This window comes from Hemitrygon akajei, chromosome 1 (assembly GCF_048418815.1).
Source record: "Hemitrygon akajei chromosome 1, sHemAka1.3, whole genome shotgun sequence".
Lineage (NCBI taxonomy): Eukaryota > Metazoa > Chordata > Chondrichthyes > Myliobatiformes > Dasyatidae > Hemitrygon > Hemitrygon akajei.
In genome coordinates this window covers 78,136,512-78,163,537 of record NC_133124.1, presented here as the reverse complement: position 1 = coordinate 78,163,537, position 27,026 = coordinate 78,136,512, and the positions used below count along the sequence as shown (strand labels likewise).

The window sequence follows — 27,026 nt, the reverse complement described above, 5'->3', positions numbered from 1 at the left end:
GCATCATTTTCTCCAAACCCCAAACCGTAAATAAACCATAAACATGTCATCTGATCCCAGAATCCTTCATTCCGGTCTGACAGTCCCAATCACGATGATCCTGCTGGGTTGAAATTGATTGACAGGCCACCGTAGCCAAAGAAGTGGCGCAAAGGCAGCTGGTGAGCCAATGGCGTAGAAGGTGGGCGGTCACCGCCGCAGCTGGCCGTGGTGACGTCCGGCAGGCCGGCCCGGGTAGTGACCGTGTGCCGGGAGGACGCGGGTTTGAACGGGGGCCGTAGTTACGGCCGAGTCCAACCGTTTGCCCGATTCAAATCGCTGCAATGGATCCGCCTGCGCCAAAAAGGTAGTGACCTTACCCCCTGGCTGGGGGGCGCGGGGAGAGGGTGCGATCCCTGGCATCTGACGGGTGCTTGTAGGAAGGAAAACTTGCCTAGAATTCCGGCAATCACGGACAAGTTGTGGTTTTGTTTTTGCTCTGCACTTTATTTCCGTCTGGCTTTTTTTTCCACGATTGTTATAGAGACCAGCCTCTGATTTGAATATTGCTTAAAACGCTCATCATTTAAAAGCAATATTCAAATATAAATGATCATTATTTTGAACAAAGCTGAGTTAGACAAAATCAATATTTGAAATATGTAGAAATAACCATTGTTAATGCTAAAATAGAAGCATTTAAAAATAGTCCTTAATTTAAGTAGAAGTGATGTTGTACAGCACAGGTTAGGAACAGACCATTTGGCTAACCACGTCTGTGCTGAACATGATGCCAAATTAAAAACACGAGATTCTGCAGATGCCACCTCCCCTTGGTACCCTCCTCCTTCTCTTTCTCCCATAGTCCACTCTTCTTTCCTATTAGATTTCTTCATCTCCAGCTCTTTACCTTTTCTACCTAATAGCTTCCAGCTCCTTACTGCACCCCTCTCCCTAACCCACCTGGATTCACCTATCATCTTTTAGCTTGTTCTCTACTCCCTCAGCCAACCTTCTTATTGGTATCTTCCCCCTTCCTTTCCAGTCCTGATGAAGTTTCTTAGCCTGAAGTGTCAGCTGTTTATTCATTTCCATAGATGCTACCTGATCTGCTCATTTACACCAAATTTTTGCTAAGTTAAGTCTTTTCTGTCTGCACATGATCCATATCACTCCATCCCTGCATATTTGTGTGTTTTAACAGTTTCTTAATGTCACTGTCACATCTGCTTCCACCACCATCTTGTTCTAGGCACCCGCATCTCCTTTAAACCTTTATTCCCCTCCATTGATACTGTACAACTTTGCTGAGTTCCTCTTGTATTCTGTATGTGTTGCTCCTTCCTGCCTCCTTCACCTTAAATGTACGTCTTCAAACATTTGATACTTCGACCCTGGGGAAAATATTCTGACTGTATACCTATCAATGCCTCTTGTAATTTTTATAAACTTCTAAAAGGTAAAGATAATAATATTCGGTGTTATTCTTAAGTTTTTTTTCTCCACCTCCTGTCTCAGAACAGTGGTGTCAGTAACAATGATAAAAGATACATTATGTTGGAGAAGAGTGGGCTCTTATTGAAGTACAGATGAAGGTAATAAATAGTATGATTCCTCTTTGGCCATTCTGAATGGTCTGACATTCAGTACTGGATAAGGAAACAGTGATCACAAACTCTGAGAGACCAGTCCTTTACACAGGTATTTGTCTCAAACTGAACCAGATTGATTGCAGACTTAGAAACAGAAAACACGGGCAGTACTGAAGGTGGCATTCATGAAGAGAGTCAATGACCTAAGTTAGTGATTGTTCATCAGTAATCTAATGGAAGGCCAGTGACCTGAAATGTTAAATGTTACTTTCTCCACTTATGCTTCAGGACTATGGTATTTTCTATCTTTATTTGAGTTCTAATTTCCATGATTTTTGCTTTTTGATGCCAGACTTGATGGACAGCTACATAGATAGGAAAAGTTGAAGGTATGGGCCAAAAGTGAGCAAATGTGATGAGCTTAATATGGCTGAGTTAGACCGACAGACCTGTTTCCTTGCTGTATTACTTTGTAACGTTTGACATTGTTGTACTTTTGATCTTGTAGCTATCAATCAATGAAACCATTTATTTCAAGCTCTATAGCAGTTGTCTGATTCAGCTCTGCTAGTGAAGCCCTCTGTTAACTCAAACACAAAACTGAAACTCAGTTGATTTCTCTCATTTTTTCTGGAATATAAACACATAATAGACGTAGAAGGCCGAATTGTCTTTCATCCTCATTCTATCAATATGATTATGATCTTAACTTGATAGCACTTCCCTGCAAAATAAACCTACCTCTGTTTTGAAATACTGATGGTTGTGCTGGAAAGCATATTTCCATAACATGAATATAAAGCAATCAATTAATTAGGGAACACTTTGTATTATGGGGACCAAATTGGTTGTAACTTATTTTTGTTTGGGAACGAGAGGGACACATAAGCTGAAATTGACAAGTGAAAGAGTGGGGGAAAGAAAGCAGGAAGAAAAAATAAGTCTGGGCATTGCGGATGAAAGGCTGTTTCCATGTAAACTGAAACCTCTCTGCAGTAATCAGATACCCTTGTCTTTTAAGGAAACAGGCTATTAGTTTCACCACAGGAGGCCAATGGAAATTGACACATAATTGTTTCTATTGATATTTGTGCAAGGAGATTTTATTATACAATGTAACATTTGTCCTTTAATATTTAACAAAACAAACACCTATTATAAACAATCAAAATGTCTCAGCAGGTCAGGCAGCTCTTAGGACCTGATGAAGGGTCTTGGCCTGCTAATTCCGCATCATAGTTGCTGCCTGACTACTGAGTTTTTCAGAATTTTGTGTTTGTTGCTCAGGATTTCCAGTTGCTCAGAATCTCTTGAGTTTATTTAAAAGCTGTGTGGATAATTAACTTTGTTACCGCAAATCTGAAACTCTAAACCTAAACCCCCTTTCTCCTTTAAAAAAAAGGATCTAGTGCTTTTCTGGCATGTACATTGAATAAATGTTTCTCGGGGTTCCAGCCAATGCATGTATCGATTGTAACCAATGTTTCAATGACAAATTCTGTGGTCTTCATCAGGGATGATGCCTGGACATGTCTAGTCCAGTGGTATATTACGTCCTTGCTGATTTGTTAGTCCTCATCCAATCAGGCTTCTGCTTTCCCACCTTGTTTAAAATCGAACTCCAGTTCTTACAGGGAACCGTACTCTCTCCGGTCCTGTTCACCCTGTACACATCAGACTTCCAATATAACTCGGAGTCCTGCCATGTGCAGAAGTTCGCTGATGACACGGCCATAGTGGGGTGTGTCAGGAATGGACAGGAGGAGGAGTATAGGAAACTGATACAGGACTTTGTGATATGGTGCAACTCAAACTACCTGCGTCTCAATATCACCAAGACCAAGGAGATGGTGGTGGACTTTAGGAGATCTAGGCCTCATATGGAGCCAGTGATCATTAATGGAGAATGTGTGGAGCAGGTTAAGACCTACAAGTATCTGGGAGTACAGTTAGACGAGAAGCTAGACTGGACTGCCAACACAGATGCCTTGTGCAGGAAGGCACAGAGTCGACTGTACTTCCTAAGAAGGTTGGCGTCATTCAATGTCTGTAGTGAGATGCTGAAGATGTTCTATAGGTCAGTTGTGGAGAGCGCCCTCTTCTTTGTGGTGGCGTGTTGGGGAGGAAGCATTAAGAAGAGGGACGCCTCACGTCTTAATAAGCTGGTAAGGAAGGCGGGCTCTGTCGTGGGCAAAGTACTGGAGAGTTTAACATCGGTAGCTGAGCGAAGGGCGCTGAGTAGGCTACGGTCAATTATGGATAACTCTGAACATCCTCTACATAGCACCATCCAGAGACAGAGAAGCAGTTTCAGCGACAGGTTACTATCGATACAATGCTCCTCAGACAGGATGAAGAGGTCAATACTCCCCAATGCCATTAGGCTTTACAATTCTACCGCCAGGACTTAAGAACTTTTTAAAAGCTATTATTAATGCTTTTTGAGATAGTGATTTAGATGCATATCATATTTTTTTACTGAGTTAAGTATTGTATGTAATTAGTTTTGCTACAACAAGTGTATGGGACATTGGAAAAAAAGTTGAATTTCCCCATGGGGATGAATAAAGTATCTATCTATCTATCTATCTATCTATCTATCTATCTACTTGGAGTGAGACCTTTGTTTTAAATTTTAACAGAGACAAAGGTCTCGCTCTAAGTAAGAACTGGAATTTGATTGTAAACAAGGTGGGAGAGCAGAAACCTGATTAGTTGAGGACTAACCATCAGAAGGGACTGACTACAGTGGGGGTATAAATACCACTGAACTAGACATGTCCAGGGATCATTCCTGATGAAGATTGCAGAGTTTGTAATTGAAATGCTGATTATAATTGATATCTGTACCCAGCTGGAAACTCAAGAAGGGATTATTCCACCTATGTACGACTGACACATTTGTCTTTATGTTGTGATTTTTTTTACAATGCAATGTTTCTGAGGAATAGAATTATCATAATACAGTAAAACTATCTGTACTTGGTCTCTGAGCCTCCACAGTCTTCTGGATGAAGGATTTCAGATTTCAGATTCAGTTTATTGTCATTTAGAAACCACAAATGCAATGCAGTTAAAAAATGAGACAACGTTCCCCCAGAATGATATCACAAAAGCATATGACAAAACAGACTACACTAGAAAATCCACATAACGTTTGGCAATCCCCAATCCAGAGTCCGGAGAGGCTGCTCCGTATTAATATTGCGCTACCGTCTAGCGCGTTCCCCGGAAAGGAGCTCCAAATCCACCAGACAAACAAGACCAAAAACTAAAGCTACAAGACCTGCACAAAACCACATAATTACAACATATAGTTACAACAGTGCAAACAATAGCATAATTGATAAAAAAACAGACTATGGGCACAGTAAAAATAGTCCAAGATGTTAAAGGACTGTAAGTTCAAAAGAAATCACCACAGTTTCCACAAGTCCACAGGGTCCCGACAGACTCGCCATCCCACGCCAGCGGCAGAAGGGAGTACCCCCACTATGGACTTCCAAGGCGCCGCTCGACTCAGCCTCACAGACACAGCACACAATGGAAGCTCCGTCGAAACCAGCCTCGCAGACGCAGCACACACCGAAAGCGACCTGAGTCTGTCGAACCTCCGAGCTGACGACCATCCCCTCCGGCACAGCTTCTCTGAGCTCCATCCTCTGCCGAGCGTATTAAGACGGCCCCGCCAACGGCCATCAGCAACGCGACCCAGAGGACTGGGGGCCTGTTCTTCCCAGCAGAGACCCGGAACTCACAGCAGCAGCAGCAGCAACGAAGAAGGTCTTCCTGGAATTTCTCGATGTTTCTCCGTGCTTCCACGTCCGTTTTCAATCGATTATGATTGCGCACGGCACCCCACTTCACAAATAACAGATAATCAATTCCACAATCATTTCTCCTAATAAATACAAACATATTCTTTGCTTTCCAAATTGTTTGCTGAAACTGCACATGAACTTTTAGGGATTCATACTCAAGGGCAATCAGACCTTTTGAGATGCCATTTCCTTTCGGTTTCTTTCCATTTATAAAATAATAAGCCTTTTCACTTTTTTGTAACAAAGAGATGATGAGTTATTTCTACCTTAACCATCTGTACTCTGGTGCAATGAAGGCCAAATCTGAGGTATTGATATCTCTGCTGCCAATTATTTAACTTATTCCAAAATCACATTTATAGGCTGCTCTTGTGTTACTGCTGGTCACAGTGGCTCTTGATTAAGCAATACTTTTAGGTTAGAAGTCTCATCCTTAATTGCCAATCTTTTGACCTTTGGTGACAATTGCGCTTCCTGAGTTTAAGTGGTCCACTCTCAATGATTTCCCATCCTACAGTTGCTAAATCTCCATGTTCTTGAACACTACCTCACTTTTTTTTTGCAGTGCTTACTCAGTTTTTTATGTTTCTCATTATATAGTATAGTTTATATTTTGCATTGTCCTGTGACATAACAAATTTCATGACATACGTCAGTGATAATAATTCTGATTCTGAATTCTATCCCTAAGCTCCTTACAACCTACCTCAGAGATTTTAGTTATCTGCCCTAATATCTTGGATGCTTTGTGTGATAATTTTTGCCACTAAATTTTTTTTATAGAAGTTGCAAGAGATATATTTAAAGTTTATGTTTAAAGTATTCTGTTAACAAAAATTATTACTGGTGCTGATGTGATACGGAAGGACTTGCTCACTTTCTGGTGGGTTCTGGGGAGGGGTGGTGGTGTTTGAAGTACAAATGTAATAAATTAACAGAGATATATTCAGGTTTTTCCTGATTTCTGGCAGCTTGATAGGCCAGCATTTGGTAAGCAAGGATAGGACATAAGAGTCTCTTTTTATTCCTTTCCACAGAGCTACCTGACTTTCTGAGTTCTTTGAGCAATCTGTATGTGTTACTTTGGATATAGGGGTTATATTTAAGTTTGATTTGTAACTAGCAGCAATTTGGAAAAGGACATTAAATATCTCAGAAAAAAGGAGAACTTTCTTTTATATTAGTTTTTATATTCAAGCATGTTATTAAATTGTTTACATTCAATAATGGTATCTTTAATGTGTATTCTCTATTCCAGTATCTGAATCTTGAATGAGGGGGCATAATTACAAATTAAGGGGCTAGATTTAGAATGGGGGTGCTGAGAAATTCATTTTTGGAAAAGGTGATGAATCTGGAATTCTTTTACCCAGCCGTTTATAGAGCCTAGATCCTGTGAAGTTTTTAAGATTAATCAGGTTTTGAAAGAATCAACATCTATGGGGAACTGGCAGAGAAAGGAAGTCAGGCCAGTGAGGATCAGCCACAATCATTTTGAATGGTGCAGCAGGCTTGTGGGGCTGGTAGTCAATTCCTGCTCCATTTATCTTTTGTGCATCTAATGAACGAACCTCACAACAAATTTATCTGAACTGAGGAAGCCGGCAATACTGGAGATCCTGTTGCCTGAACATGAAGTGAATCCAAGGTCCCGAATCCCATCTGAGGTTGAGGGGGCATTTCAAAGACTAAGAACATTTATCCTGGGGCAGTTATTTCTCTTTTATCGGTATTATTAAGATAGTTTACCTGGATATTGTTTTGCTTCAGGGACATTAGCTACTGCACAGCCTTTGCCCATCTCAAGTGTTCATGGTTAAAAACTCATACTCATCACTGTCCTTTGGGCAGTAATGACCCTGCCATCTTGTTCCTTTCCAAGACAAGGACCACTGTGGCACTGGCTAGATGGCAATGAGGAGTGCAATAGATTGGCTGGTTGAATGGTGTTGCAAATACAACCTCATACTCAATATCAGCAAGACCAAGGAGTTGATCATGGACTTCAGGAAAGGTCTGAGAAGTGGCAAATGGAGCTCAATTCAGAAAAATGTGAATTGCCACAGTTTGGAAGGTTGCACGATGGCAAAGTACAAAGTCAATAGCAGAATTTTTAGAAGTGTGGAGAAACAGAGGGATCTTGGGGATCATTTCCTTAGCTCCCTCAAAGATGGTGCATGTTAACAGGGTGGTTATGAAGGCATATGATGTAATGACATTCTTTAGTTGGGGGATTGAATTCATGATGTAATGTTGCAGCTTGAAAAATCCTGGTTAGACCACACATGGAGTACAGTGATCATTTCTGGTCACCTCACTATAGGAAGAATGTGGAAGCATTCGAGAGGGTGCAGAGAATAATTATCAGGACACTGCTTGGATTAGAGAATATATCTTATGAGGAAAGGTTGAGGGAGCTGTTTGCAAAGGAGGATGAGAGGCGACTTAATAGAGGTATAAAAGATGATAAGAGGCACAGATAAAGTGGAGATCCAGCTCGTTTTCCTAGGGCAGGTATGACTAATATCAGAGGACAACCTTTTAAGGTGATTGGAGGAAGATTTCGGGGAAATGCCAGAGGTAGATTTTTTTACACTCCAGGGACGGTGGATGAGGCTGATACATTAGGGACATTTAGGAGACTAATTTAAAAGGGACATGGATGAAAGAGAAATGGATGGTTATGAGCTCTGTTGGAGGGAAGGGTTAGATTGATATTGGAGTAGATTAAAAGGTTGGCACAATATTGTGGGTCGTAGTCCTGTAGAGTGCTGTACTGTTCTATACTAGATTGCTGCTTTATTAGGTACCTTCAAGGTTCGATGTGCTGTGCATTCAGAGATGCTCTTCTGCACATCACTGTTGTGGTGTATGGTTAGTTGAGTAACTGTCGCCTTCCTGTCAGCTTAAATCAATCTGATCATTCGCCTCTGACCTATTTTCTTAAAAGTGTGTTTTTGCCCACAGAACTGCTGCTCACTATATGTTCTTTGTTTTTTGCACCATTCTCTTTAAATTCTAGTGGCTGATGTGCATAAATCCCAGGGGATCAGTAGTTTCTAAGATACTTAAATCCCCTTGACTGGCACCGACAATCATTCCATGGTCAAAGTCACTTGGATCACGTTTTCCCCATTGTGATATGTGGTCTGATGGATTGCTCTGGGTGCCAAGCCGACTTAGGAAAAATCAAGAGTGGCTTTGGGCTGGACAGTAAAATCTGTGCCTGGGGCGAGTGCTGGGTGTTGTGGTCTAGGCCCAGAGCCTTTCGCTGCAGCGGTCCCCAGTCCTAGTGTGAGATACGATACGCTGTTTCGACAATTTAAACACCAGCCCCAATAGATTGGAAAGACAGGGTGTCAGGATCGGCAGCAAGAACTGATTTTGCTCACTCTGCCATGACGTTCACTCCTCCCTCCGTGGCGCTAAGGCTATGAAGACTGCCGCGGCTGCTGTGCTCTGTGCCGGCTAATATGATGAACCGAGGCTTTGGGCCTACTCTGGGCTGCTCTGGGTTTCGGATCTAAGACCTCATTTTGGTGTGGAATGTTGTTGCTTGCGTCTACTGCTTGCTTGATTACATGATTTGTGCTTTTTACCCCTTTCTCTCTGCATTGGGTGTTGGTCTTTTTTTTAAAGTTAGGTTCTGTTGGGTCTTTGTTTTGTGGTTGTCTGTAAGCAAACAAATCTCAAGGTTGTATAATTATACATTCTTTAATAATAAATGTACTTTGAAATTGAACCTCTTGATCTTGTCTGCATGCTTCTATGCATTGTTGCTGCTATATGATTACTTGATTAGATATTTGCAGAAACATGCATCTGTCCAAATGTATCTTAAATGTTGAAATCCATCACACTGCTGGCAGCTCGTTCCATACTCTCAGCACTTGCTGAGTGAAGAAATTCCTTCTCGTGTTCTTCCCCTTTAACATTTCACCTTTCACACTTAACCCATGACCTTTAGTTCTGATCTCACCCAACCACAGTGGAAAATCTTGCCTGCATTTACTCTATCTATATCCCTCATAATTTTGTATGCCTCCCCTCATTCTTCTACGTTCCAGGAAATAACTTCCTAACCTATTCAATCTTTCCCTACTACTCAGTCCTCAAGTCCTGACAAAATCCTTGTAAATGTTCTCTGTACTCTTTCAATCTTATTGATCTCTTTCCTGTAGGTAGGTGACAAAACTGCATATAATACTCAAAATTAGACTTCAATGCCGTGTACTTCAACACAGCATCCCAATACCTGTACTCAATACTTTGATTTATGAGGGCCAATGAGTCAAAAGCATCACAGGGAGATATGACCCTATCTCCCTGTGATGCTACTTTTAAGGAACTATGGACCTGTATTCCCAGATCCCTCTGTTTTGCCACACTAATCAGTGCCCATCTGCTCATTGTGTAAGACCTAATCTGGTTTGTCACGCAAAGTGCAACACTTCACACTTGTCTGCATTAAAGTTTAAAAAAAAGTTTATTATCAAACTACATATATGTCACCATATACAACCCTGATATTCATTTTCTTCCATTCAAAATCAATAAACCCAATAACCTTGATAGAATCAATGAAATAGTACACCAACAAGGCAGACAACCAGTGTGCAAAAGATAACAAATTGTGCAAATACTAACAGAAAGAAAAAAATAAATAAATGAGTAAGCAATAAGTATCGAGAACATGTAATGAAGAGTCCTTGAAAGTGAGTCCATATGTTGTGGGAACAGTTTAGTGATGGGGCAAGTGAAGGTGAGTTAAGTTATTCCCCCGGTTCAAGAGCTTGATGGTTGAGGGGTGACAACTATTACTAAGCAACACACAAAATGCTGGAGGAACTTAGCAGGCAGCATCTGTGGAAAAGAGTAAATAGTTGTCATTTTGTGCCAAGACACTTCATCAGGAACTGTGAGTCCTGAGGCTCCTCTACTTTCTTCCTGATAGCAGTAGTGAGAAGAGAGCATGACCAGGGTGGTTGTGTTGGTGGGGTGTCCTTGATGATGGATGCTACTTTTTTTGTGTCACAGCTCCACGTGGAACGAGCTTCCAGTAGAAGTGGTAGAGGCAGGTTCGGTATTGTCATTTAAAGTAAAATTGGATAGGTATATGGACAGGAAAGGATTGCACGGTTATGGGCTGAGTGCGGGCCAGTGGGATTAGGTGGGAGTAAGCGTTCGGCATGGACTAGAAGGGCCGAGATGGCCTGTTTCCATGCTGTAATTGTTATATTGTTATATGGATCTGCTCAGTGATTGGTGAGGACTTTACCTGTGATGGACTGGGCCATATCCACTACTTGTAGGATTTTCTGTTCAAGGGCATTGGTGTTTCCATACCAGGCTCGATGGTTGGCCATGTAGAAAACATCCATTGCCTTATCTTCATCAACTTCCCTTGTAACTTTTTGAAAAATTCTGTATGATCTGTTAGATGTGACCTACCATGCACAAAGCCATGTTGGCAATCCTATGTTGACTTGCTGCTTTAATTTTGGCAGTCTGTAGATCTCATACTGACCCCGGCCATTTGAGAACCCTGGCTGGAGCAGCAACATGGAGACATAAGACTAAATAGAACCCACAGAATGGGAGTCAAAGCCAATTCTCCTCAACCCCAAGAAATTGCCATATAACAAGCACACTTGAAAGTTGCTTTGTTGCCTGTAGTGCTCAAGGCTTCCTGTTAGTATGAAAGGTGCACTGGAAACTTTTAACTTGTATTAATGTTGTTGAGGTTTTTTTTTGAATAATGCAGTGGTATGTTTTGATTATATTTGGAGGTAGGCAAGTCATCATAATGTCTCATTTAGGATCTCCCTTCCACAACTACACTCTGTGTTCTATACTGCTCTATCAGCTTAGAATTTACCTCTCAAATCTCATTAGTTGGATGATCCAGAATAACACTAGAAAATCTAGAAATAGTCATCAAGCATGGCAAATTCTGAGATGGAAGCAAAATCTTTCGTGTTGATGAACTTCCATTAGTGGGAAAGCCTGTTCGCAGCATTTTATATCTGTCAAATGTGTTTAGGGAGCAATTTGAACTGGATCTCATTAAGGGACAAGATTTCACTGATACCTTGTATGTGCAGCAATACAGTTATAACTTTGAAGCAAGGTAAGGACTTGACTGGCAGTGAGGGTAAAGATGATTCCATGTCAGATGTTGCAGAAATATTTGCACCAGTTTGCAGGCTGTGTCCGCAGTTTTGTAGAGGGTTTTGGTGACGTGGTGTGCTCAAAGGGAGTCACTTTTATCACGTTCTCTTACCAGAGCCCAGTAAGTTGATTGCTAGGATTTCAGCCTTTTCTGTGAACAGAGTACTATTGCCTTTGGTCACATTACTTTTTGGTGCTGCTCGTCTTCTCCGCTCTGTACTGAAACCAAAAGTTATTCTGCTTCAGCGGAATATGCAGCAGGTATGTGAACCTTGGCAACAAATCATGTAAGCGAATGCCTGGTGTAAATGATGGCCTCCCTTTTTTCTGACATTTTACTGTGCCAGCTGCATTTGATCCACTGTTTGTTGCCAACACCAGCATAGTTGATGACAGACCTGATGATTACAGCATGCAACCTATACAGGTGTAAGTGAAAGCTACAGTGAAAGTTATCTTGCTGCAAAATCTGAGCTGAAACGACTTTTTCACTGCTTGGACTGATAGTGTGGAAATGATCTGCTACATATCAGATAATTTTGACATCAGTAAGGGACAACACTTAGTACTTGCTACATGTAGAATGGAGGATCCAAAGCAGATGATTGCATTAAGGCTGGACTGTCCTTGCATGGAACTACAATTTCAGTATTCCACTTGGTATGTAATCATTTATTTGTATGTAATCATTAAAAAAAAGTGGTATGCTGCTTTGAACTACTGCAAGCTGTTTGATGAAGGTTCTCCTACATACTCTCATCTTGTGTGTTGGAGATGTTAGAAAAACTTTAAGGATTCCTGAAGTGAAATTCTGTTGAATGAAGGCCTGTTCTACAGAACTTCCCTTTGTAGGGTTGAATTTTCATTCCAGTAATCAATTGAAACATTGTGGCCTCTTTAAGGGAGTTTAATCTTTTTTAGGCAGACAAAACTACATGTAATGTAATAGCACATTAAATCCTGAAGATGAACGGTTACGTGTGTAGACTTGGTGAATAACATAACACTGTAACAGATCCAAGGTGATACACACCAGCTGCCTGCGGGAATATATTGTTGGATAGTGACCAACGTGGAACCCAGATTTAAACCATTTTAAACCCTTTAGATTTTTTGTCCCTCTCTTGAGATTGTATGTTGCTTGGATTGGGTTGATGATCTTTTTCTCTGTTATATTTATGAGCCTTATCTTGCAGTACAGTACTCCCTTTGTACTTCTTTGTGCCAGTATAGATTATGCATTGATATTCTGCAGTGGGGTTTGAAGGCTGAATCTTTTAGTGTGGGAATTACATCTGGAAATTTCTAACAGAGCCTAGGAAGAGTATCATCACTGCAAAGGTAATTCACGCAAGTTTTGACCTTGTATTATTTTTTGCGAAGATTATGGGCCATTTGATTCCAATTATGTTTATAATTGAGTTGCCTTGTGTTTAAGTTCACATATTTTCTGAACATTTTTAAGACAAAGAGATGCAGAAAGCACTATATATGAAGTACAGGACAGAAATTTCTCAATCATTCCACTTAATGACTACTGTTTTTTGCTATATACCTCTTTCTGCTCGATGGAAATCTATCAGCATCTATCTATTATTTCTATCTATTAAAGAGCTCAGAGCACAAAATCTGCAAAGATATAGGGGCAGACTGATGAATGGGCAAAACACACCGTTCAGTGTAGAGAAGCATTAGGCTGTATACTTTAGTAAAAAGAATTTTAAAAAACTGTTAATTACATTCAGCATTAACTGTTGATGTTTAGGGAGATCTGTGTATATGAGACACAAATTTAGCAAACAGGAACAAATAATTACGAAGGCCTGCTGCAATAGGTCAGAATCCAAGTTTAGTATCACTGGCATATATCGTGAAGCTTATTATTTCATAGAACAGTACAGTGCAATATGTAATAAATAAAAACATTACAATAAGAAAGTATATATAAAGTTAACACGAGGAAATCTGCAGATGCTGGAAATTCAAACAACACACACAAAATGCTGGTGGAACGCAGCAGGCCAGGCAGCATCGATAGGGAGAAGCGCTGTCGACGTTTCGGGCCGAGACCCTTCGTCAGGACTAACCGAAAGGAAAGATAGTAAGAGATTTGAAAGTAGTGGGGGGAGGGGGAAATGCGAAATGATAGGAGAAGACCTGAGGGGGTGGGATGAAGCAAAGAGCTGGAAAGGTGATTGGCGAAAGTGATACAGAGCTGGAGAAGGGAAAGGATCATGGGACGGGAGGCCTCGGGAGAAAGAAAGGTGGGGGGAGCACCAGAGGGAGATGGAGAACAGGCAAACAACTAAATATGTCAGGGATGGGGTAAGAAGGGGAGGAGGGGCATTAACGGAAGTTAGAGAAGTCAATGTTGATGCCATCAGGTTGTAGGCTACCCAGCCGGTATATAAGGTGTTGTTCCTCCAACCTGAGTTTGGATTCATTTTGACAATAGAGGAGGCCATGGATAGACATATCAGAATGGGAATGGGATGTGGAATTAAAATGTGTGGCCACTGGGAGATCCTGCTTTTTCTGGCGGACCGAGCGTAGGTGTTCAGCGAAACGGTCTCCCAGTCTGCGTCGGGTCTCACCAATATATAAAAGGCCATACTGGGAGCACCGGACGCAGTATACCACACCAGCCGACTCACAGGTGAAGTGTTGCCTCACCTGGAAGGACTGTCTGGGGCCCTGAATGGTGGTGAGGGAGGAAGTGTAAGTGGCAGGTGTAGCACTTGTTCCGTTTACAAGGATAAGTGCCAGGAGGGAGATTGGTGGGAAGGGATGGGGGGGACGAGTGGACAAGGGAGTCGCAGGGATCCCTGCGAAAAGCAGAAAGGGGGAGGAGGGAAAAATGTGTTTGGTAGTGGGATCCCGTTGGAGGTGGCGGAAGTTATGGATAATTATACGTTGGACCTGGAGGCTGGTGGGGTGGTAGGTAAGGACAAGGGGAACCCTATCCCGAGTGGGGTGGCGGGTGGATGGGGTGAGGGCAGATGTGCAGGAAATGGGAGAGATGTGTTTGAGAGCAGAGTTGATGGTGGATGAAGGGAAGCCCCTTTGTTTAAAAAAAGGAAGACATCTCCTTCGTCCTGGAATGAAAAGCCTCATCCTGAGAGCAGATGCGACGGAGACGGAGGAATTGTGAGAAGGAGATAGCCTTTTTGCAAGGTCCCACCCTGTCTCTTGCAAAAAGGCTATCCCCTTCTCACAATTCCTCCAGCTCTTAGCTTCATCCCACCCCCTCCGGTCTTCCCCTATCATTTTGCATTTCCCCCTCCCCTCACTACTTTCAAATCTCTTACTATCTTTCCTTTCAGTTAGTCCTGATGAAGGGTCTCGGCCAGAAACGTCAACAGCGCTTCTCCCTATAGATGCTGCCTGACTTGCTGTGTTCCACCAGCATTTTGTGTGTGTATATATAAAGTTAAATAAGTAGTGCAGAAAGAGCAAAGAAGTGTGATGGTGTCCATTCAGAAATCGAATGGTGGCATGGAAGAAACTGTTATATACATAGATTGATTGTATGTACATGAAGTGATGCTAGGTGATGTGTATGAAGTGCTGGTGCAGTGGGTAAATGGATGGAGGTGATGATCAACCTGGTCTGGATGCTGAATAGCCTCTTCCCTGAATGGAACTTGATGTAATCACAAAGAAGGCATACCAACAGCTATATTTATTTTCAATTTTGAGAAGATTTGGTGTGTCATCCAAGAGTCTTACAAATTTCTATAGATGTATGGTGGAGAGCATTCTGACTGGATCCATTTCAGCCTGGTTTGGAAGCTCCAGTACACAGGAATACAAGAGGTTGCAGAGGGTTCCAGACTCATCCAGAGGCACAGCACTCCTCACCTTTGAGGATATCTTCAAGAAGCAGTGGCTCAAGAAGGTGGCATTCATTATTTAAGGACCCTCACCAACTGGGTTATGCCCTCTTCTCGTTACTACCCTCAGGGAAACAGTGCAGGAGCCTGAAGATCCACACTAATGATTCAGGAGCAGCTTCTTCCCTTCCATCATCAGATTTCTGAATTGAACATGAATTCATTAACTTTTTTTATTATTATTCCTTTTTTTTGCATTGTTTATTTTGCACTGCTTTACTGCATAGTAACAATTTTTCACAACATATAAGACAGCAATAAACCTGCTTCTGAGGTAGAGAAGTGTAATGGAAAATTAGAGAATGGAATTCTTGCTGAAACTCTTCCAAGTTTAAGACCACAAGTAGTTACAGTGTTAAATTTTGAATTATTTATTTAATGAAGGATATACTGGCTCTTGATATGGTGCAGGAATGCATATTTGGATTGATTCCTGGGAAGAAGGGATTGTCTTGTAAAGAAATATTGGACAGAAATATTGGATGTTGCCTGGATTGAGGAGCATGCTTTATGAGAATAGGTTGAGTGAACTCAACTTTTCTCCTTGGAGCGAAGGAGGATGAGAGGTGACCTAATAATACAGGTGTACAAGATGATGAGAGGCATTGATCATGTGGATAGTCAGAGGCTTTTTCCCAGGGCTGAAATGGCTGCCACAAGAGGGCACAGGTTTAAGGTGCTGAGGAGTAAGTACAGAGGAGACGTCAGGGGTAAGTTTTTTACTCAGAGAGTGGTGAGTGCGTGGAATGGACTGCCAGCGATGGTGGTGGAGGCGGATACTATAGGGTCTTTTAATAGACTTTTGGATAGGTACATGGAGCTTAGAAAAACAGAGAGCTATAGGTAAGCCTAGTTATTTCTAAGGTAGGGACATGTTCGGCACAACTTTATGGGCCGAAGGGCCTGTATTGTGCTGTAGGTTTTCTATGTTTCTATGTTTAGTATGCATCGGTAGCTGAGCGAAGGGCGCTGAGAAGGCTACGGTCAATTATGGATAACTCTGAACATCCTCTACATAGCACCATCCAGAGACGGAGAAGCAGTTTCAGTGACAGGTTACTATCGATGCAATGCTCCTCAGACAGGATGAAGAGGTCAATACTTCCCAATGCCATTAGGCTTTACAATTCTACCGCCAGGACTTAAGAACTTTTTAAAAGCTATTATTAATGCTTTTTGAGATGGTGATTTAGATGCATATCATATTTTTTTACTGAGTTAAGTATTGTATGTAATTAGTTTTGCTACAACAAGTGTATGGGACATTGGAAAAAAAGTTGAATTTCCCCATGGGGATGAATAAAGTATCTATCTATCTATCTATCTATCTATCTATCTATCTATCTATCTATCTATCTATCTATCTATCTATCTATCTATCTATCTATCTATCTATCTATCTATCTATCTATCTATCTATCTATCTATCTATCTATCTATCTATCTATCTATCTATCTATCTATCTATCTATCTATCTATCTATCGAACACAATATTCTGAATGTGTTTAACAGGATAGATGCTGTGAGGATATTTTCCCTGGGATAAAGGAACATAGTCTTAGGATAAATGGTTGAACACTTTTGACTAAGATGAGAAATTTCTTCAGGATCACAGGGCGAGAGATGTTGAACAGAAAGATTGGGTCTGTTAACAAGCTTAGTAAAAGCAAAGTAGGCTCTGAAGGCTGTAGACCAATTCCTACAATCTTCTGTACTTTTTTTTTAAGAGGATCCATGGAGAGGTGGTTCAAGATGTTAATATTGTAAAGTTACATTTCAAAATTATTATGGTATCAAGAACACTTCAGGCTGAAGAGATTTTGTCCAAAATTATCTGGAGGTGTTTTAAACAGTGTCCAGAGGATGCATTCAAGCCTGTCCCCTTTAGATTGGGGAAAAAATGTAAGTTGGGGCAATATCATGGTAGATAGGAAGGTCAGGTGGCAGTAAGTTTTATTATGGACAATGACATTCACAGTGGAATGTGGGAACAGTTGAATCAACACAGGTGTAAAAGTATTGTGATCAATAGAGGTTATAGGCTAAATTGATTGCATTTGCAAGTGATTTATTGGAAATAATTTCTTTAATCAGGGTGTGGACAGAAGAAAATAGAGTTAGAAAGAAGTTGTCTTGAGTGAAGAATATGAACTCTTGTGGATTGTGATGGAAAAGGCTGTACCATAATTGAATCAGTGTACCTTGTGGGTTATATGCTTTTCAAATTTCCAGGATACATTTTTGAAAAAGGTATAACTGAAGACATTATATCTTTTCCTCCTATTTTTTGGTATTTTGCTTCTATTTTTAATTTTGGTTTTAGCATCAGAGACTTAAATGTGGCAGAATTTGTTAGATGAATCTAGGATGGTTTCTTGAAACAGTAGTTCAACCAGGGAATGGGCCATATCACATCTTGGACCCTAGACAAGTGATCAGAGTTCCACTGGGAGAGCAATTTGTGGGCAGTGATTATAATTCTGTAAGCTTTAAGATATTATGGATTAGCATCAGACTGGACCTTGGTGGAATATGCTAAATAGGTGGAAAGCTGACTACAGCAGTATTAAGTAGGAAATGTAGGAGAGTATATTGGGAGCAGCTCTTATTATGCAAGTCCACTTCTGACATATGGAAATCACTCAAAGATATATTCCTGTGAAAGTGAAGGACAAGGATGGCAGGGTTTGGGAACATTGGATGGCATGTCATGTTGCAAATTTGGTCATAAAGAAAGCTTAAATTTGGGAAGCTCAAATTCAACCAGCCCCTGGAGGATTAAAAAGGAATCATGAAAGAACTTAAATAGGGAATCACAAGTGCTAAAAGGGCAAATGAACTGTCCTTGGCGAGTGAGATGAAAGAAAATCAGAAGGCCTTTTTGTACATGTGTTACAAATGAGGGTTACAAGGGAAGGGGTAGGACCACTTGAATACTAAGGAGGGAATATATGCTTGGAGTCAAGTTGCAAATTTGGGTGAGTTTTTAAATGAGTACTTTGTCAATGAAATGAACATGAAGGTAGTGAGATCAAGGAGGGATATACTGCTAATATAGGGCATATTAATTAAAAAAAAAATCATTTATGGGATGTGGACGTCTCCAGTTAAGCCAGCATTTATTGCCTATCCCTAGTTGCTCTTGAGAAGGTGGTGATGAGCTGCCTTCTTGAGGTGTAGGTACAATCACAGTACTGTTAGGGAGGGAATTCCATGATTTTGACCCAGTGACTATGAAGGAACAGTGATATGTTTCAAAGTCCGGATGGTGAGTTTCTTGAAGGGTGATTTCCAAATGGTGGTGTTTCCAGGTATCTGCTGTTCTTCTAGATGGTCGTGGGTCTGGAAGGTGCTGCCTTAGGAACTTTGGTGTGTTGTTGCAGTGCATCTTGTAGATAATACATACTGTTGCAACTGTTCATCGATGGTGGAGGGATTGAATGCTTCTGGAGGGGTACCAATCAAGTGGGCCTTGAACTGTTGTCACTCATCCAGGTGAGTGATGAGTATTCCATTACATTCCTGACTTGTAGATAGTGGACAGGATTTGGGGAGTCAGAAGGTGAGTTACACTGAGCAAGATTCCTAGCCTTTGACCTGCTTTGACATATTGTGTTTGTCTGGCTAGATCAGTTCAATTTCCTATTGATGATAACCCCCAGGATGTTGATAGTAGGGGATTCAGTGATGGTGATGCCACTGAATGTCAAGGGATGATGGTTAGAGCCACTCATGTTGGAGATGGCCATTGCCTGGCACTTGTATAGTTTGAATATTACTTGCCACTTGTCAGCCCAAGCCTGGATATTGTCCAGGTCCTGCTGCATTTGGGTATGAACTGCTTCACTATCTGAGGAGTCACGAATGGTGCAGAACATAGTGCAGTATTCTGCGAAAGTCCCCACTTCTGACCTTCTGAAGGAAGGTCACTGATGAAGCAGCTGAAGATGGTTGGTCTTAGGACACTTTCCTGAGGAACTCCTGCAGTGATGTTTTGAGGATGAGATGATTGACCTCCAACCACCACAACCATCTTCCTTTGTGTCAGCTGTGCTTCCAACCAGTGGAGGGTTCCCCCCTAAATCTCATTGATCCCATTTTAGCTAGGGCACCTTGATGCCATAGTCACAAAAATGCTGCCTCAGTGTTCAGGGCTATCACTCTCACCTCACCTCTGGTATTTACCTCTTCGGTCCATGTTTGGACCAAGGAGATGATGAGGTCAGGAGCTGAGTAGCCTTGATGGAACCCAAACTGGGCATCTGTATGCAGGTTGTTGCCGAGTAGGTGCTACATGATAGCAGTGTTGCTGACCCCTTCCATTACCTTGCTGTCAGGAAATGTCAATAATGTCAGGGAAAAAAGAGGTGTTGATTCTCTTTAAGAATATTAATGGAATACGGCCTCAGGGCCTGATTGGGTCTCTCCAAGGTTATTTATTGAGAGAGTCAAAAGAGAAGGCAGTTGGTACCTTGACAAAGATTTTTGTATCTTCTTTAACCAGAGGCCCCAGAGGACCAATAACCAATGAGAATTATCAATGTTTGGTTGTTTTGGAAGAGAAAGAAATAACATGACAATTTATATGCTTGTGAGCCTTCCATCAGTGATAGGGGAATTATTACTCACATTTAGGAAAACATGGGTTTATTATGGATGGCTTTGTGTAGAAAAGGTCCTGTTTTATGACCTTAATTGAATTCTGTGAGGAGGTGGCAAAGATGATTGATGATGTATTTTCTACATCAACTTTAGAAATCCATTTGAAAAGATCCCTCTTGGCAGGCTGATCCAGAAGATTAAGGCACATGGGATTAATGGTGACTTGGTAAATTAGATTCAAAGTTCATTTGACCATAGAAGACTGAGGATAGTAGTGGAGAACAGCTATTCTGACTAGGGGTGTTCCACAGGGAATCAGTACTGGGATATCTCTTTATGATGTGCTTAAATGATTTGGATAAAAATGTAGGTGGGCTAATCAGTAAGCCTGCAGATGATGCAAAAATTGGAGTTCTAGGCAATTGAGGGGGTTGTCAAGGTAGAGCAATGGGATATAGATCATTTGGAAAATTGGGCAGTGAAATAGAAGGTGCAGTTTAATCTGGACAATTATGAAGTATTGTGTTGACCCACTTTCTGCACAGGCAAACTGGCTCACAAATAGCCAGCGCGCGGGGGGGAGACTTTGGTAATGCACCTCTGACATCATTTCCGCCCAGAGAGGGCGTGCGCTAGGGATTAAATGCCAGCGCCGCAAAATTTGAATAAACTAGTCTCGAAACGACTTACCGACTGTGTGTCGTTACTTCAGCGCTGTGTGTAGCACATCGCTACATGGGTGACCCCGACGGTTCAAACGGGATTTGGACCAAAGATGACCGACTCTTCATCTGTTCATGCAGTTTCGCTAAAACTGCTGACTTTCTGGACGCTGTGACCACGCGTGTGGTTTAGCCAAGCAGAAGCCCAGTTCCAGATTTGGCAGAAATCTTCTGATTCCACGCGTTACTATCACGTGGTGAGCCCCCTTGACCAGGAGACGGCCGCCCAGGTTACGGGTTTCATACAGTCGCCCCTGGAAGAAGGTAAATATGAAGCATTCAAAGTGCTGCTCATTGAGACCTTTGGCCTCTCATGGCGTGAGTGGGGTGCCTGCCTGCTTCACCTGGACGGTTTGGGAGACAGACTGCCGTCAGCATTGATGAACGAGATGCTGGCCCTGGCTGACAGACACAAGCCCTGCCTCATGTTCGAGCAAGCGTTCCTAGAGCAACTACCCAAGGACATACATTTGCTGCTGGCCGACGCAGATTTCAGCGACCCCTGGAAGGTGGCAGCCCGGGCAGACATGCTGTGGAAAGCCAAGAGGGAGAGCGTGGCGTCCGTCGGTCAGATTACCAGGCCACGTGCCCAATAGCGGACCAGACCAGGCCCAGTAGGGGGGCGCACACAACACAGAGGCAGGAGTGAGGAGGCCAGTGAATAGTGGTGTTTCTACCACCAGCGGTGGGGCACAAAAGCCCGCCGTTGTTGCCCGCCCTGCAAGGGCCAGGGCCAGCTGCTGCTAATGACTATGGCGGCTGGCCACCAGGACAGCCCCTTGTACGTCTGGGACAAACAGTCGGGACGCCGCTTCTTGGTCAACACCGGAGCGGAAATCAGCGTCTTGCCCCTGACGGGGTACGACACCCGCAACAGGAAGCCAGGACCCACTCTGAGGGCCACAAACGGCAGCACGATACGGACCTACGGCACCCGCACAGTGCAGCTGCAGTTCGGCACCAGCCGGTTCACGTGGGACTTCACACTGGCCGCAGTGGCCCAACCACTCCTGGGGGCGGACTTCTTGCGAGCTCACAGCCTGCTGGTCGACTTGCAAGGGAAAAGACTGGTACATGCCGAGACTTTCCAGACATTTTCCCTGGGTGAAGCCAAGTTGCCGGCCCCACACCTGGACTCCATCACGCTGTCGGACAACAAATTCACCAGAATCCTGGTGGACTTTCCATCGATTCTGGCACCGCAGTTCATGGCAGCCATGCCCAGACACGGGGTTCAGCACCACATCCCGACCAAGGGACCACCCCTCCATGCCCGCGCACGAAGGCTCCCCCTGGAAAAGCTCCACCTGGTGAAGGAGGAGTTCAAGAGGATGGAGGAATTGGGGATCGTACAGAGCTCCAACAGCCCATGGGGCTCCCCCCTGCACATGGTGCCCAAAGCAGCTGGGGGTTGGAGACCATGCGGCGACTACCGCAGACTGAATGAGGCTACCACTCCAGACCGCTACCCCGTGCCGCACATACAGGACTTTGCAGCAAACCTGCATGGGGCAAGAATATTTTCCAAAGTAGACCTCATCCGGGGGTACCATCAAATCCCGGTGCACCCTGAAGACATCCCCAAAACGGCACTTATCACCCCGTTCAGCCTGTCGAGTTCCTCTGAATGCCGTTCGGCCTGAAGAATGCCGCACAGACGTTCCAGCGGCTAATGGATGCGGTGGGACGCGACCTGGACTTTGTGTTCATCTATTTGGACGACATCCTTATAGCCAGCAGTAGTCGCCAGGAGCATCTGTCCCATCTCCGCCAGCTCTACTCCCGCCTGAGTGATTTCGGCCTCATGATCAACCCAGCCAAATGCCAGTTCGGTCTCGACACCATCAACTTTCTGGACCACAGGATTACCAAAGATGGGGCAACACCTCTGCCCGCCAAGGTAGACGCGATCCACCACTTTGCCCGGCCCAACACGGTCAAAGGCCTGCAGGAGTTCGTTGGTATGGTGAACTTCTACCACCGTTTCCTCCCCTCAGCAGCCTGTATCATGCGCCCTTTGTACACCCTGATGTTGGGTAAAGGCAAGGACATTACTTGGGACGAGGAGGCCGCAGCCGCTTTCGTTAAAGCCAAGGAGGCCTTGGCAAATGCTGCAATGCTGGTGCACCCCAGAATGGACGTTCCGACCGCACTCACGGTGGACGCATCCGACACAGCAGTCGGTAGGGTGCTGGAGTAGCTCATTGAGGGGCGCTGGCAACCCTTGGCGTTCTTCAGCAAGCATCTACGACCACCCGAACTCAAGTACAGTGCTTTCGACCGGGAGCTGTTGGCACTGTATCTGGCAATCCGGCATTTCAGGTACTTCTTAAAAGGCAGGCCGTTCACTGCGTTCATGGACCACAAACCGTTGACCTTCGCGTTCACGAAGGTGTCCGATCCCTGGTCCGCTCGCCAGCAGCGACATCTGTCCTACATCTCGGAGTACACGACGGACATCCAGCACGTCTCGGGAAAGGACAACGTCGTGGCGGACGCACTCTCCAGACCAGCTGTCCAGGCCCTGTCCCTGGGGGTGGACTATGCAGCACTGGCAGAGGTGCAGCAGGCAGACGATGAGATGTCCAGCTACAGGACCGCAGTCTTGGGTTTGCAGCTGCAGGACTTTCTCGTAGGCCCAGGTGAGAGGACCCTCCTGTGCCACGTGGCTACTGGCCAACCTCGCCCCATCATCCTGGCAGCCTGGAGGCGGCGAGTTTTCAACTCCATACACGGTTTGGCGCACCCATCTATCAGGACAACTGTCTGGCTGGTCTCCAGCAAGTTCACGTGGCACGGACTTCGCAAGCAGGTCAGTGAATGGGCCAGAACGTGCGCGTAGTGCCAAACAGCCAAGGTGCAGCGGCACACTAAAGCCCCGCCACAGTAGTTCGAACCCACCCACCGGAGGTTCGACCACATTCATGTGGATATCGTGGGCCCCCTACCAGTATCCCGAGGAGCGCGGTACCTCCTAACTATGGTAGACCGGTTCACGAGGTGGCCAGAGGGGGTTCCGCTCACCGACACATCTGCCGATTCCTGCGCCCGAGCACTGATTGCAACCTGGGTAGCACGCTTCGGGGTACTGGCCCACATTACCTCCGACAGAGGCGCCCAGTTCACCTCCAGCCTGCGGTCGGCTGTGCCAGCCTGTTGGGTACGCAGCTACACCACACAAATGCCTACCACCCACAGTCGAATGGACCAGTGGAACGCTTCCACCGTCACTTGAAGTCGGCTCTCATGGCCCGCCTGAGAGGACCTAACTGGGTGGACGAGCTTCCCTGGGCCCTGCTTGGAATTCGCACAGCGCCCAAAGAGGATCTGCACGCCTTGTCGGCCGAGTTGGTGTATGGCGCACCCCTGGCTGTCCCAGGAGAGTTCATACCAGCCCCAAGGGGGCAAGAGGAAGAACCCACAGCAGTCCTGGACAGACTACGCGAGAGGCTCGGCAACCTGGCCCCCTTGCCGACTTCACAGCATGGACGGATCCTGACCCATGTACCCAAAGACCTGCAGAACTGTAAGTTTGTGTTTGTACGAAGGGGCGGACACCGGGCACCGCTACAGCGGCTGTTCAAGGTGATCAACAACAACGGGTCCACGTACGTTCTGGACATTGGGGGGAAAGAGGAGGTTTTCACGGTGGACCGACTCAAACCAGCCCATGTGGACTTGGCGCAGCCGGTCAAGGTTCAGGCACCGTGGCGCAGAGGCAGACCTCCCAAACAGAGGCTGATCCAGACTGTGGACATTGTGGGGTGTATCACTGGTTCTGGGGGGGGGTTATGTGGTGACCCACTTTTTGCGCAGGCGAACCGGCTCACACATAGCCAGTGCGCAGGGGGAGACTTTGGTAATGCACCTCTGATATCATTTCCGCCCGGAGAGAGCAGGCGCTAGGGGTTAAATGCCAGCGCCGCAAAGTTTGAATAAACTAGTCTCGAAACAACTTACCGACTGCGTGTCGTTATTTCAGTGCTGTGTGTAGCACATCGCTACAGTATTATAATTTAGGAAGTCAAATGTCATATCAAAGTATACAGGAAATCACAGGACTCATGGGACAACTGATTTATAGAGAATACTTAAGATGCTACCTGAAAGTGGCTTCACCAGTGGATTGGGTGGGAAAGGAAGCATAGTGCTTGGCCTTCGTCAGTTAATTCTTCGAGTATAAAAGTTGGGAAGCTAGCTTATAGCTGTGTAGAACGTTGGTTGGGCCATATTTGGAGTAGAGTCATAGAACACTACACAGAAACAGGCTCTTTGGCCCATCTAGTCCTTGTCACACCATTAATCTGCCTCGTCCTATCGACCTATACCCGGGCCATAGCCCTCTATACCCCTCCCTTTCCATGGACCTATTCAAATTTCTCTTGTGTTGAAATTGACCCCACATCCACCATTTGCACTGGCAGCTCATTCCACACTCTCACCACTCTCTGAATGAAAAAGTTTCCCCTTGTCTTCTCTTAAAAGTTTCATCTTTCATCCTTAACCCATGACCTTTATTTGTAGTCCCACCCAACATCAGTTGGAAATACATTTAGTCTATCTATACCCTTCCTAATTTTGTATACCTCTATCAAATATCCTATCAATCTTCCCACATCTTTCTTTTCTACTGTACTCCTCAGTGCCCTATTATTCACTGTGTAAGAGCTACCCTGGTTGGACCTCCTAAAGTGAAACACTTCACACTTGTCTGTATTAAGTTCCAACTGCCATTTTTCAGCTCATTTTCCAGCTGGTCCTTATCCTGCTGCAGACTTTGATAGTCTCCCTTGCTGTCTTAGTGTCATCTGCAAATTTGCTGATATAGTTTACCACATTATCATCCAGATCATTGATATAGCTGACAAACAACAATGGAACCAGCATCGATCCCTGCCACACACCACTACTCACAGGCCTTCAGTCAGAGAGGCAACCATCTATGACCACTCTTTGGCTTCTTCCATAAAGCCTATGTCCAATCCAGTTGATTACCTCATCTTGAATGCCAGGGGACTGAACCTTCTTGACTAAAGTTCCATGTGAGACCTTGTCAAACACCTTGCTAAGGTCATTTAAGCACCATCATTTAAGCCTTGCCTTGATCAACTTTCCTGGTTACTTCTTTGAAAAATCTGTAAGATAGGTTTTCATGACTTAATGCACACAAAGCCATGTTAACTATTGCTGATCAGTCCTTGTCTATCCAAATACTTGTACATGCGGTCCCTTAGAATACCTTCCAATAACTTTCCCACTACTGGGAAAGCTTTTAATTTCCTAGCTTATTCTTAGAGCCTTCTGTAAACAATGGAGCATCACTGGCTATCCTCCAATCTCTGGCACCTCACCTGTGGCTAAGGTTGTTTTAAATATTCTCTGCTAGGGCCGCTGCAATTTCTGGATTAGCCTCCCTTAGGGTCTGAGAGAACAGCTTGTTAGGGCCTGCTGAATTATCAACTCTATTTTACCTCGACAGCAAACACCTGGAAATAACTTGGAAAGTCATGGCGCAAGCAAACGTGAAATACGAGAGAATTCCTAGAAGCATGGTTTTCCACAAATGATTCTATAAACAGATATGTAGACCTCAATCTTACTTCTAAGCCAATACAGGGAAAACTGCAGACAACGCACAGAGTTCTTCATGTAATCTATCAGTGATGAGACCCCCTCTGTACATCACAATTGAGTTTCTGTAATGATGTCCAGTCATTGATAAGTACATAAAAGTCAAGCATTCGGAGGACACACCACAAGTGAACAGTGCACTGATGACATCTCCTCATATGGCGATGAAACATTTGCAAATGCATTGCCAAGATCGGAGAACAACTCAATCCAATGCAGCTAACACGTCCCCCTCTGTAATCTGTATAGGGTTCATGACCATGCTGCTGTATTGCCTCACATCGGGAGACAATGTCCGTTTCTTAAATAAGTACAGATGGAAGAGAAATCCATTTAGGATTTCCCCCATTTCTTTTGGCTCCACACATAGATGAACACACTCATCTTCCAGAGGACCAATTTTGTCCCTTGCTATCATTTTGCTCTTAAATTACATATCTGTAAAAGTCTTTGTGAATCTCCTTAACCTTGTCTGCTAGAGCAACCTTGGCATCTTTTAACCCTCCTGATTTCTTTCTTTGTGTTCTTTGCATTACTTGTACTCCTCAAGTACGGCATTTGTTCCCTGCCTGCCTATACCTGCTAGGCACCTCCTTTTTCTTAACCTGGGCCT

The 27,026-nt window shown here is 43.9% G+C and overlaps 1 protein-coding gene across 1 annotated transcript in view; it reads left to right on the top strand.

The window, feature by feature from the left end:
• Nucleotides 1-213: 213 nt before the first annotated feature.
• Nucleotides 214-27,026, top strand: part of stk3 (serine/threonine kinase 3 (STE20 homolog, yeast)) — a 453,065-nt gene continuing 426,252 nt past the window's right edge. Inside the window, exon 1 of the mRNA XM_073046198.1 lies at nucleotides 214-346. Coding sequence (XP_072902299.1) covers nucleotides 324-346 — 23 coding nt within the window. The 5' untranslated portion in view covers nucleotides 214-323. The remainder of the gene's footprint in view (nucleotides 347-27,026) is intronic.